General features: G+C 38.0%; 1 protein-coding gene across 1 annotated transcript in view; it reads right to left on the bottom strand.

The window, feature by feature from the left end:
* Positions 1–14,823, bottom strand: part of fgfrl1a (fibroblast growth factor receptor like 1a) — a 117,801-nt gene that overhangs the window by 7,190 nt on the left and 95,788 nt on the right. Inside the window, exon 4 of the mRNA XM_088630870.1 lies at positions 446–535. Within this exon, the coding sequence (XP_088486996.1) occupies positions 446–535 (90 nt within the window). The remainder of the gene's footprint in view (positions 1–445; positions 536–14,823) is intronic.

The raw sequence follows: 14,823 nt of genomic DNA, 5'->3' as shown, positions 1-14,823 counted from the left end.
AACACACATTTCAAAACCCAGGCTAATGCCAGACCTAACATTACTTTTAACCAAGTCAGTCCAAGAATCACGTGTTGTAGCTCAAAACGAAATGTGTTCAGGACTACCAGAGCTTAAAGGGCATCAGAACAGTCGAATATTTTACTCAGAATATCAGAATATCACATTTCATATCACATCACAAGACTCTGACATTTAGAATTTGGCTCACAGAATACTGTATTTAAGCTGACGCTGGCCTCTTCAGGTCAGATGCAATATAAAGACATTTCTAATCAGTGTCATATGGGATCCACTGGGCCATCGTAGCCTTGTGTAACCAGCGGGATCAAGGCCTTTCTAGCCCCAGAATAAGGTATGAACATTCCCGGTCTCCTTTTCTTTGCCTCTGCATATTGTTAGTCACAACCCACAAACATCAAAGTCCAGCATTCTTCTGCCTTACCCCATTGTTTTCCTGACAGGTCCTCATTTGTATACTGTGTGCCACCCCCTTCTGGTAGCACCGGACCATCCTTTCCTGTGCTTGAGTCATCTGCAGAGATCCGGAAGAGCTCATTAGTTCAATCAGAACAGGCACGTCATTGTCAGATCTTGGGGAGTCTGAAATCTGGAACTAATTCCTTTTGAGGGTTTTTCACAGCATTTAGCAGCAGAGCATAGATTTATTATATTTAGAAGAGAAATGGACTGTTAAGAATGTATAAAAAGACAACACACAAAGTTCGAAACCTTATGCTAAACACCACGTGACAGTGAATTTGCTCAAATAGACTTGTAATTCTTGCATTATCAGTTCTTGATCTGGAACGGGACTAAAACCAAGATATATTAGTTTAAACCAATGTAATGCCTACAAAACCAAACAAAGGGTCTTCCTTTAGCCTATGAATGCCAGAACACATACAGTCTTGTACAGAAAATGTTATAACAGGCAGTGTTATGGTTTCCAGTTCTGTTCCAAATCAGGATCTGATACAGCAAGAATTACAAGCCAATTTCATGCCAAATACACCAACTACAGTACAGTACATGCTTTTTTATGAAAGTTATCAAGATGTATTGCATTCTCAGAGGTTTCAACAAAAGGAATACTGAACAAAAAAATGTTATTATGATTATCTAATGATTACTCTGCATACATCATGAAAAACTGTCTGGTGATCACTGATAACACTTTTTGCCTCATAATTATTTTCATTTCATGAGAAAATACGAACCAACCACAAGTTCACAAAAAGTGAGCAATTGCTAAGACATAGTGGCCACTGAATGGTTGTAGTTCTTACCAAACATCTTACAAAATTTCAAAATACATCCTTTTTTCACAAATAACAGAAATCTTCTTCTCAATCTTTGAATGTCAGGTAAAGTGTTCACTAATTATTGTTCAGAACTCAGTTTTAAGCTTAATCTTTTTACTTGAACAGAGCAATCACAGAATGTATATTAAACCCCAATCAGAGGAATAAAACATAGCATTTGTGATAGGCTCATTTGTTCCATAAAATGCCACAGAATCAAACTTTCATTTTTAATAGCTAAAAAGAAAAAGGCACACAAAAAAACAGAACTCCTATGATGCTGACAGATTCTATATATTTGTGGTCTCCCTAGCAGCACTATAAAAAAAAGAATGTAGGAGTCAAAAAAGATTAGTCACATCTTGGGGCTGGCTTGTTCTTAAAAAGCTGTGAACATGTTCATATATTAACATCACAAAGGTGTCTGAAACAAATTAACATTTGGTGCCAAATGGCACATAAAAAGCTCCTGCTTACAGAGTAGAAACTCTATGCTGTTTTCCTCAAGTTACACTAAGTTAGCTCTGCTCACACATACACTGAATGACTGGCATTTTCAGAGCCACCTGATTCCTAGCCAGGCCTTTGAAGCCGTCCGAAGTGCTTGCAATCTTTTTGATCTCCACTATACGCAGCTTTGCATTTTATCCAGCTTGAACCTGGTCAGTTATTGACGGAGAATGGGCGGCTTACCAGAAGCTATCAAGCACCAAGCAGTAGAGGAAAGGAGACCACTGTGCTGGTTCTTTCATTATTTAAAAAAAAAGAGACTCACAATAGCCGTTCCATAAAACACTGCCTTCTCTTCCACTGGTTCAATTCTTTCTCCTTCCTCTTTATTCATCTTCCTATTTGCTCTGGTCTATGTGATACTCATTCATTCATTCTTTTTTTCTTTTCATGCATTATTCACCTTCCAACCGCTCACAAACACTGAAAATATTACTACTCCGGGTGTAGTAAGAACAAAATAAACCACCAGATGTAGGTAGTTAGGTTTGTTAAACAAAACATACTCCAGACTGCAGCTTTTATCAGGGCAGTCTTTTTTTAAAGAGGAATAAGACCCAGTACCAGGCCAGTTTTCACACATTTCATAAAACTCCCGTGAAATAAAGCAGCTAAGCCACTCTTTCAGTTATTTGACTATGAATTTCAAAGAACCTCTCCATTACAACACTGTTTGTGTAACCTTTCCATATATATTTTCTTTTAAGCCTACTGTTTATAGCACGGATGGCTGTAAAAGTATGGCTGTTTCCTTAAGAAATATGATTCGTACAGCACGGTGGCCCCTTTCATTTTTCCATTAAGGAGTTTTCAAAGGTATGCACTCAATTTATCATCAGTGCTCAAGAGAATGAGGGCCTATGGTTTTTCATTTTTTCAGACCCCTCGCCACAGAGAGACGTAAGGTAAATTAACTCGGATCCCATCAGTTTCTCTTTCAAATGTATTCTTTTTTTTGTGTTTTAGATACTCCATTACACTGCTGGCAGAACAAACAAATTATTAATAATTCTTTGACGTATACTTTCAAATCTTAAAAATACTGTTGCAATATGGGTTTAAACTAAAAAGCTGGGATGTTCTTCTCAAAAATAATGTTATCTTACAACTGAAAATTTTTCCACTGCACCACGTATGATGTTACTGTAACTGCAGCTGTTACCCCATTTATGAATAAAAAGCATTTTGATACACAATAGCACAGAGACCATGAGATATGGAAACCCTTACCGCCTTTGTTCTGTGACACTATCCAGTCATGTCACGGCAAGTTACAACAGCTGTAGAAGTATGAGCCATACTTACCAAAGGGACATTATTACATTAGTAACTATAACAGCATGGAGGAATGGTTTCTAGAGAAGGCATGACAGATTAATCGCCTCTGCAACATACTTACAGTCAGTGTCATAAATATAGCATCTGTTTTTTCACTTGGTCAATTGAATTTTGAGTTAACTAACTTGATTTTACAATTTACAAAAATATAAATCCACGTTTATCTTAGCATTTTAGTTCTCAGACCTGCTTTCCTTGACAGAACGCAGCAATATAAGAACAAGAGTCTTTTGCTGTTTTATTCTTCAGGGACTTGTCTCCAGAATTACTCAAAAGACATCACCATTGGAAAAAAATCAGAGTGCATGGTGCATCATGCATCAATCCATTTTCTCATTAAGAATGCAAAGATTTCATTTGACTTTTTTTTTTCTTTGAGTTTCAGGAAACTTTACAGAGTGCACACAGAGATGATAACCAGGTAGTACGTGGAGCAAAAAGAACGTAGAATTAAACAGATGTCTGTATATTACACACAAATACACAATTATCTTGGACAAATAAATGTGATGGGAACAATTAAAAAGTAGCAAAAAGAATACATGCTGCAACCAGGAACCTTGTTCCTCTAGTAGATTAGCAAACATTGTCATCTTGGTATCCTGAGCTGGTATGACCGTTGAACTTTTTGGGGATTTCTTGCCTAGGCTTGTTATGTATCTTGCTTTTGTTTAACCTCCCTTATTTAGGTACTGCTTTCTCAATTTAAGTATATTTTTTACTTTCTGCCACCACAAAAACATTTTCTGCATACTAGAGAGCTCTATGAGTGACATTAAAAGATTCTGCTCTGAAGGACAGGGAGAAGATTCTATTACAAGGCAAAAGGCATGTTTGATAAAGTGAACACACTCCTTCTTTCGTTCCCTTTATACCGTTTTTATATCCCCACACCTCCGAAAATCTACTCAGAGCAGTTTATTTTTAATAGTGTTTTTGGTATCTTACATGCCAATTAAATAAGATGTACTCATGGACTAATTTTTACATAACTGCACGTTCAATGTAAAAAAAAACCAACAGAAATTTGATTTAGTCCAAGTCAGTGTAATACAGAATTCATTGACTTGTATTTTCTATATGGTATCAGACAAATGGGGAAAATAAGGCAAAACAGAGAAGGATGACATAACAGAGTTAAAAGATGTCATTTGTGTTCCACACCATGCGAGCCATTACCTTGATTCATGGCTCAGTCTCGCTACGGTGTGTCACAAACAGGGCTTTTCTTTCTAGAAAGAACTGTCGAAGCCTTGACTTTCTGGGAGTTTTGGAATCTGATCCTTATCTCACTGCTGCTTTGGAATCTTTTCACCACTGTGGCTCCCAGGTCCTTTATCAAAGGAAACGAGCTAAACAGTGAAAACTGAGGGACTGCCAACACTGCAGATATAAGCAAATATATTTACCGCTTGTTTGCATAAGTAATAGAACTCTGCTCAGACTCCATCAATTAACACCTTCCCAAACTGAATGAGAAAATAAAACAATACAGGTCTCTCCATCTCTGCAGTGAAGAGCGTGCTTTCAGTTGGCGTAATAAAAAGCACCAGTGCCTGCTTTGGCGTGGCACAGCCAGCTTTGCGATCTTTGAAGTCTGCAAGGCCTTGAAAAGCCTGTTTAAGATGATCCAGCTTTGCATAAATAAACACGGTGACCTTTGACCCTAAAGCCTCAGACCCATGAGCACTTCAAAGCCCAAGAGGGATGATGTGATCAGCATGCATCATTAGGGCAGCTCCTGATCTGTGCTTCGCTGGAGCATTAAGTGTACGGAAACCCAGCAGATGGACACTGGAGGAGACTGGAAGGGCACCATGATAAGCAGAGTAATGTTATTTAGTAAGGCCTAAGCAAGTGCAACAGAATCATCCTGCAGTGGAATGCAAAGTACCACTCAATGCCACAAGGGAGAAATCAGCACATTTGTAAAGCAAATTACAGAAAAAAATCAAATGATCTGGCTGTTTCCATATTGAAGATTTAATGCTTGAAGATTTTATATATATTTTAAGTTACAGATGTAACTCCACTCGCGCTGAAGATATTCAGATATTGTAATAAATAAAATTTTACACAGTAGGATGTTTAGATTTACATTGTGGTCTTTTACTACTCTGAGAACATTACTGCTATATTAAATGTGTTTATTACATTTTATTATTTTCCTTCTGTCTGCTGTTACATGTTAAGAAAATGAAGCTAAACCACTCAGAAAACCCCACACATTAGCACACCTTAGGTGTGCTACTGTGGGTTAATGCTGTAAGAACAAGAAAGATTGACAAGGAATGGAGATCATTTCCTTAATATCTGCCTTATTAAACTTGCAGCACTTTAGGACTTCAGTTTATCATCCCGTTCCATCTCAAGCATGCAGCAAGTCCCTTAACAAAAATGAAAGAGGTTACTGCTGGCATGAAGCTGAATAAAGCATATAGTGTTTGTGTGTGGTTGTGCTCAGAAAAAAAGAGAATGAGAGACTCAGACATTTGTGGTGGAGATGTTTCGGCTGTAACCACAACAAGAAACCACAGCGAGATTACTGGCCCCATTCATTGCTCTGTGCCAGCTGTCCTGCCAGGCGTATTAAACATTCCCGCTAAAATGACCAAGCTCCCCCACAGTCCAGGAGCAGGCCCTTCTCCTACACCCTGTACACCTCTGTTTAACAGGGAGCTCTTCATTTCACTTGAAAAAAGAAGACAGGACTCCTTGCACCTCCGACCACATTTTATAAAGAAGCAAGTGCCATAAACAGAGGACAAAAGGTTTACAATAAAACAAAGGTCATCCTCAAAAACAATTACTGAAAACCAACCGGCTAGGAAACACTTCAGAAAACCCATCCATACCAGCAACATAAGCAATACAATTCTTTCTACAAACGTAACAGTTTAATGCAGCAAACAACACCCACGATTTTTAATTCAGTTCTCATTCTGCTTCCAGCAACCTGCAATGAAATCTAATATTACAACCATAGCACATTTGCTGCCCTGTTACAGATAAAGGCCATGCGTGCATCCATCTGGGTGCTGGCTCATGTTCGCATTCTTCAGAGCATGAAAAGAAATCTCACACTCCAAACTGTCCAGCAGCATGGAATGCCATCAACTACAGAGAAATCACTGCTGCAAATTAGGCTGACATTTGCCGACTGGGAAAAAATAAACCCGTGAGGAGAGATTTTTGTCTTTTTGTGCATGTGTCCTTCAGTTTTAAAAAGACTACCATCTTATTAATTCCTGGTTGCTACTATAAAGTACCGATCGTCTCTGGTTTGTTTTAGGACTGCATGCCACTCAATGAACTAGGAGTTCTGACTCTTTTAAAAGACTTCCTTAGTAATTATGGGAGGCAATTAGCAATCCTGTAATCCTTGAAAATGTATCCAATGTTTATGGATATTGTTGCATACAATTTTGTCAACTGTGCTATGTTTCTTTTTCTTGTAACAATCCGTAAAAGGGTTCAAGGGTTTTATTTATACAGTTATGTACGGTGTATGTATCCTCTCAAAATCAAGAAAAAAAATAAACTGAATTACAAGAACTGAAGAACAGAACCAGGCAAAAACTCTCTTCTCCAATTCATTCACCCATGCATGTAAGCTGTGCACATAAACTTCATCAGAAAGTGAAAATACTTTAACAATGACGGCATTTAAGGTATTAAATAGGTATTAAAGACCTATTGTCTTAAAAAAGGAGAGCCTTCTTTAAGACCAAGAAGAATCACTTTGCCTTCAAATGTTTTACATAACCTATTAATTAAGCATGATCCCTTTACTTAGTGCTTCCTTCTTAAAGTTGAATGTGAAACACCAGTAAAACTGTCAGCTAGCTTTATTAAAAGTAAAAAAACTGCTGACCAGAATTATTGTTATTTATTGTACACATCAACTTACAATTAACCACATTAACACTGCAGTGCAACATTGCAGATTTCAAATAAAGAAGTTTATTTAAATTAAGACGTATTATTAAAAGGAACTGTTACAGTATCTTAAGATCCCTGGAGTGTTAACAGTATTACAGATTTCCAGTTTTATAACTACAAAGTGAAACTGTGAAATGAGGTTTTTAAACACTTTTATGATTCCTTCTCTACAGACTGGCCATACTTTTAGTTCCTGGCATCCCTGGGATAACACTCCTAATGATGGCCACCTGTAAAGCTTTCAGTGCTCTGTTGCAACTGTCTTTTTCTTCTAAAAATTATAGTTTTGCAGTGGTGTACGAGTTCATCAGCAGCAGGCAGGAAGAAATATTTTGAAGCAATTGCCTCTTGCCCGTGCCTTTAGGTGTAAAACAAGGACCTGTGTTGTCCTTCTCACCTGAACAAAAATACCTGCCTCAAAACAGGTTGTGACTACAGTGTGCAAACAGTTAGGCCAGTTTAATTGCTTTGAACTACTGAAATGTTTCAAGCATCATCACTTCAAAGCCAGATAAGAGAGGCTGGGTCTGGCGCCTGTATATGCAAAGGTTTATTATGGCAATTAAAGCAGTAGGAATACTCTGTTTACAAAAGGTTATCATAGAATAAACCAAAAGGTAACTGCGCAGACCTCCAACAGATTTAGTCTGGTGCCGGGCTGACTGCTGTCATTGAATAAAGCACTTATTGTAAATTCTCCAGTTTTAACCACACTCCACAGTTTTTTACTGTGGACATGCGTATAGTAATACCACAGTAACACTGAAAAAGAATTTTCCATTAGGAGGCACTACAACCTACACATTGCAATTATGAGACTCTCAGATTCCAGCAGAACCACAGCAAGCCCTTCTAAGCTGAACTGCAGCTTGAGCATGGGATACTACCATTAATTTACACTCTCCAGTTCATTTACACTGCATTAACTTTCTTTCAGGAAAGCCCACAAGAATTGTTCAAGGAAGCTCTGGGTCTTGTAATTTATTTCTATTTTTGTTTCACGTTTAATGGTGGGTGGCTGCGTGGAGTAGTGGTTAGGACTCTGTAGTTCTCATCAGAGAGATGTGGGCTGAAATCTCACTGGGGTACAGTGCTACTGTGAGCTTGAATAAGGTACTTTATCCAGATTGCCCCAGCACTACCAAGTTTATAAATGGGTAGAATATTGCCTTTAAAAAAGTAACTATGATTTATATAACTTGCTTTGAATTATCAGCACAGACACAGAAATTGTCTAATGACCAGTTACTTGACAAGAACATGACAATTTCATATTCAAATTCTCAAATCCAGGCGGGTGCTTCACATTGGTGAAGATGGAAGGGAGTCCCCATTACCTGTAAAGCACTTTGTGTAAAGTGACCAGAAAAGTGTTACGTACAGCAAGTGTTGTTGCAGTGTGTAACTGTAATGTCCTACCATTTTGACTTACACATACAGGTTTGGCAAAGCAGTATGATTGTGTTTTTGTAATCTATAGTTTATGATTTCATTAAGGAAAACATCAAAACAACAGACCCTAAAAACTATTACTTTAGTGTGTGACCTGAGCTTAAATTGCTTTTAACTAATAACTCACTCCGGCAGATGTTTGACCAGGAAGCCTGAGACCAGACCCCATGCCTCTAATGTACATGAGTCTGTTCAAAATTAACTGTCTCTAAACACAATTAGCTAACAACAATCCAGAGTTTAAGAATAATTTGCTTTGTGGCTGTTAAGCCTGCCAGTAAAGTTTTCCATTGCATTACACTAAAACTACTCAGTGAATCACCATTAAGCAGAAATAACAGGGATTTGGTCTCAGCTCACATCACTAATAAATCAGTCAGTTAGCCTCTTGTTTCCCAAATGGTATAATGACAGAACAGTCAGTAGTTTGTTTTTTAATTTGAAGGTTGCCATTTTCAACATGATAACATTGAAACCACAATAAATGGGAGATGGAGAAAAACAGTTGCACAGCGTTTGCAAAAGTAAGAAAAAGAAACTTCTGAAAAGCACCTGTCTTTACATAAAATGTCATAACAGTGTCACAGAGTAAAAAGACTACAATACACCAAGCAAATGCACCTAAAAGTTTAATGGTGTTGCACTCTATAACCTTGCATCTCCAACGCTGACAGAGGCATTCACAACTTACACTTCTCCAATCTATTCTCAATCTCTATTGCAAAAGATACATTCTACCCACAACAAAAGCCCGATTGGAACTGTAGGTTAATTCTTTGAAAAAAGTATTTATTATGTCTAACCATTCTCCTGTACTAAAAAGCCCTATGCCAAAGGTGTCAAACTCAGCCTTTTGGTCCCACCTAAGTAGTCAATTAAGCAATGAAAATAATTATTTTGTTAAATAAAATGTTTTTTTCTCAAGGTCTTTGAGAGTTGATTACTGAACGAATGCACTTTAGTAAAAGTAAAATTACACATAAAACACCTTATAATATACAATAAAATAGAAAAGCTTGGTTGACACCATTAATAATAGGCTGTTAACTAAATAATTAGACCAACTTTGGTCTTGAAACAAAAACCAGAAGACACCAGGCCCTCCAGGACCTGAGTTTGACAGCCCATCCTTATGCATTAATCTACTGACCAATCCTGTTCCTGGAGAGCTATAATCTAGTAGGTTATATGGGTCACACTTAAATCCGCAATTTCTTAACACTTTGAACAATTTGACCAATGAAATAGGGGAGTTGTTCAAGTAGGTGGTTTAAAAGTCTTTTGCACCACATTGGACCATTCCTCCTTTCAGTGAATCTGTTAACACACCAAACTGAGAACTATTTTTCCTGTGCTTCACAGGGACTTCAGCTTTCAAACCACAATTTTTAAACAAGGGCCTCCTTTAAGTTCACCATTAGATAAGTCTAACTAAAACTAAAAAGTGTAAAAACTAATAAATAGAAAAAGAATAAAAGGAAAAGAGATCACAAAAAATAACAAATCTGATAATAATGCATTACTGTCCTTCACACTCAGCTTTAAGCATTAGCGTTTTAAAATGTTACATTCCAAAATGAACATTTTGTTTTTCTATGTTCCAATATACAGTATTCTTCATCAAAGGGGTTTTAATTTTCTCCTTTCTGTATTACAGCCAGCTGTAAAAACTTTCACAATGAAAAGAAGGCTCTTTACAATGTGACCAAAACTGTTACACAGTATAGTTCTTTTCTTGCTGTTCAAATTACTTTAATCTTTTCTGTCATTCCTAATGCCTTACATGAAAGTTGACTGTCGATATCATCTACCCATATTATAAATATATATATTATACATATTACAATATAATACATACAAACCAGTGCATCAGAGACAAAACATTTTAAAAATCTAGTAAGGAAAGAGCTAGCAGTTAAAGCACCCTGAAATGTCCCCTATAAGTAAAGTCCTTTGATCGAAACCCACGTAGAATGTTCCAGTAGAATCGTTATGCTTTTACTACAGAAAAATGACATCAAAACTGAAGTTTCCTCCAGAGGTTCTTTTCTTCATCCCTGTACATGTCCTGTACTGCGTACTCTCACCAAACCTTTAAGTATGCGTAGCAAGCTTGGAAATGCAAATAACAATTGGTTTTCGTATCTCATGATTACTTGTTAGTAAACAGTACTTATACCTTGTCTTTCCCTTATTTAATTTGCGAGTTTCCTAATTAATGCTAATTGAAAGTATGAGATTCATTCCACAAACATTGCTTATATCTACCAAGGTTCCACAAAAAATATGATATTTCTTGCTAACGTCTGTGCATTGCTTTTCTGGCACAGAGCTGGAGGACTTTCAGCATCTGCAACTGCTATTCATCTCACAACTTCTCCTTTTTTCATGGTTTATGGACAGCAGTATCTCATATGAGTCATAATTGCACACTGATTTTCGATTATGACACTTGATACACCTTTATTTCTTTTCCTTCAGATTTAGACCTAGGTCAGCTGTTCTAAGGAATGCATGAAAGAGAAGAAAAAAAGCTGTTCCTCGATGCTCTGGCTCTTTTCTTGTGACTGTTTTAACTGTTTTTTTCCTCTTTAAAATTGCGCTCTCTTTTCTTGTTTGAAAGCAAGCAAGAGTTTCCATCACTTATTTGGGGACACGCAGACAACAGGTGGAGAAATTACACACACGTTCCTACAGTACCTCTGCTTTGGCTCCAGGTGATAAAAGTCAAATTCTTCAACTGGCAGGCTTCATTCCTACCACTTTATGGGAAAGCAGAGTTGGGATCGACACGCATATCTCAGCTCACGAGCCAAAAGTGTAGGGCAGAACATACTTTACTATTATTAGCTAGTCACACCAAACTTCTCATTATCATCCAACAGGCATTCTGCAAACATAAAGACTGTTTCTTTCGGGAAGGCAATATGCCCACCTGCTCACCTTCCAGTTCTACATTCTTTACGTAACATTTCTTGCTACATCTGCCTCAGCCGATTTTGTAAGATACTGTGCACGTCTTTTATACATGTGGTTGGTTTAGGACACCTGGTTATCATGCAGCTTTTCCCGCGTGACAAACTGCAAAGCTTCTTTTTTCAAGGCATTGAGACATTCTCTAGTAAATCACTTAAAGAAACAACAGCAAATACAACAACAACAAAAAAACCCATCAGTAAATCAGGCGCCTGGCTCTGTGCTAGTCTCCTTCCATATCACCAGTTCAGATGCACAGCTGTTTTAATGTAACTTTAGCAAACATCAAGGAAAGGACAGGGCTTTACTGAATTAAAATATCTTACATACTGACCACTCATCATTCCCTTTGAAACCTATATCCAGTTGCAGATTTAACTCTTTTGAGTTACGCCAAGGCCTCCATAACAGGAGCAAGATTCTAGGTTTCTTCTGTGGATACCAGGAAACATCTCCACCCGCCCAACCTGCTGTCCACAGAGACGCTGCAACACAACGTGTATATATAGACCACACAAATGTAATGGTTCTGCTGATATCAAGAATCTGTTTCGCAAGTGGAATTCTAGACAGGTGGATTGCAGACTCACGCAATATATTCTTAGTAAACGCTAAGACAAAGGGCATTACAACAATAAAAACCTTTTTACACCTCAGCATTTGAGATTTCTCCATCTGACTTTTTAAACTTGTAATGCACTCTTTTTACATCTGGGTTTTCTCTAAATACAATCTGAATAACCACAATTTCAGTGCTAGCATAGCAGTCTAAAGTGCAGTGTGCCAAGCAAAATTGATCTGGGAGGCCTGGGTCATACAAATACTGAGAACTCGGTGTCACTCCCAGTTTTTTCCAGAGGACAGTAGTTGAAACTGCTTGGAGGTGCATTTAGAACCAAGAGCAGGTTTAGAACCAAGAGCTTTACCCAAAGCATAGTGGGAGTATGGAACAAGCTACCCAGCCGTGCTGTTAAAGCTGATACCCTGAACGACTGAAGATCTATTTGGATCAATTAATTACTAATTACCAAAAGGGCTAGATGGGACAAACGGTCTCCTTTTTCTGAACCTTCTTATGCTCGTAACCCATATCTATTTTTCATTTCTGTATTCCTAACCTGTTCCATGAATAGAATTCATGGATTTATCCCGGAAATTACCCCCCGTATAGCCGAATTTCAGAACAATGGATGAATTTGAATTGGAGGAATCGGTCTCAGCCCTTTATGAATCTATTACTATGAGAAGATTTCCACACATGCCCATTTTTGACTTATTTTATCCACATCACATCAATGTTATAATTTCATTTGCACATATTCCATGAGTTCTCCCTGTTGGTTTTCTCTGTTGTCTTAAAATGTGGTTCAGAATTTCCAGATTCTGCGTGCTATGTATCAGGCCCATTGCCATTATTTCTTTCCTATTTCTCTACCATCTTGTAATTTCCAGCGCATACTGTACCTTTCTATGCTCCCATGAACAGTATTTAGCAGTTTCTAAGTTTTGGCTTTACAGGTTTCTCAGCTGTATGTAGGTACAAATAGCAGAAAGCAGAAGAAGACTTCCTTTTGGGATTTTAATCTTCCAAAAGTGCTCCATCCCATTTGGACTCTTTTCGGTATAATAATAATAAAAATTGCTTACACTTATATAGCGCTTTTCTGGACACTCCCCTCAAAGCGCTTTACAGGTCAAGGGGACTCCCCTCCACCACCACCAATGTGCAGCATCCACCTGGATGATGCGACGGCAGCCATAGTGCGCCAGAACGCTCACCACACATCAGCTATCAGTGGGGAGGAGAGCAGAGTAATGTAGCCAATTCATAGAAGGGGATTATTAGGAGACCATGATTGGTAAGGGCCAATTGGAAATTTGGCCAGGACACCGGGGTTACACCCCTACTCTTTTCGAGAAGCGCCCTGGGATTTTTAATGACCACAGAGAGTCAGGACCTCGGTTTTACGTCTCATCCGAAGGACGGCGCCTGTTTACAGTATAGTGTCCCCATCACTATACTGGGGCATTAGGACCCACATGGACCACAGGGTGAGCGCCCCCTGCTGGCCCCACTAACACCTCTTCCAGCAGCAACCTTAGTTTTTCCCAGGAGGTCTCCCATCCAGGTACTGACCAGGCTCACACCTGCTTAGCTTCAGTGGGTTGCCAGTTGTGAGTTGCAGGGTGATATGGCTGCTGGTCGCATATGGCTGCGGTATGCATTTATGATGGTATTAACTGAAGATGGCACATATCCGGCTCATATTTAAGTGCATATTTCCTAAAAACTAACTGCACATTGAAAAAAGAAGCACCTTCAGTGCTTCGGTACAGTTCTCTGTTCATAGATGTATGGTAAAATAAGGTGCCATAAAACACAACACATTCAGATATTGCTGCTTTCTGAGGAATACACAGTGGGATATCATTGGAAAAGGCTGATCCCAGATTTGATGACTCACTCATCTTTGGATTTGTTTTTTATTCCTGCTTAAAGTTTTCCCCACAAATGAAGCATAACATCTGTAAAACAGTCTGCTAACATGACAAAGCTTCAAAACCTGCACTGTGAAATCCTCACTTATTGTTCTACAAGACAATTACTATCCCAAAAAGCTTCAGTCTATAATGATAGCAATTTAGGGTTTTTCTTCAATGTAAGGATTAGAGAATGACTCGATATTGTACTGACTAAAGCACACATTTTACATTTAGGAAATTAATGTCAGAGTTTTGGTCTTATAAAGTGTGAATCAAACTTTGCAAAGAAGCCAAATCAAATCGAGCAATTCTAATTTAATACAGTAAGCTGTATATACAAGCATGTCTTTCAAGATAAATCATCGCACCATTTCTAACACTTGTATTTAATCCATCTGTTTGCATTTTAAGGCAGCCCTCAAGACAAGGGACAGTACACACTGCCAAAGTAAAACTTTCTTGCAACAGTCATATCCCCTTATAAAGAATGTTATTAGGTGATTCAGCCCATGTTCCCAATTAGCAGTGGCTGCCCACAGTGAAAATGAATTGAGTCACAGTCTTGGATCAGCCACTTAAAGTTCAGATTCCTGCACAGTTAGGTTTTCTCAACACGATGACTCCCTTAACGGTAAGACAAATATTATTTTGTTGCTATATAAATGCTGAATGCCTTAATTATTTTTTAAATAATGAAAATAAATGACAGTTTACAGTTATTTAGTGAAACACATCCTTAGTGTAGGTGTTGTTTTTTCAGTATACCTAAGTTCTACAGCATAGACAAAACAAACTGAGCTACTGGTGTTGCCTTTTA

This window comes from Lepisosteus platostomus, chromosome 1, assembly GCF_059453375.1.
Source record: "Lepisosteus platostomus isolate fLepPlt1 chromosome 1, fLepPlt1.hap1, whole genome shotgun sequence".
Classification (NCBI taxonomy): domain Eukaryota; kingdom Metazoa; phylum Chordata; class Actinopteri; order Semionotiformes; family Lepisosteidae; genus Lepisosteus; species Lepisosteus platostomus.
This window is presented reverse-complemented; position numbering and strand designations above follow the sequence as displayed.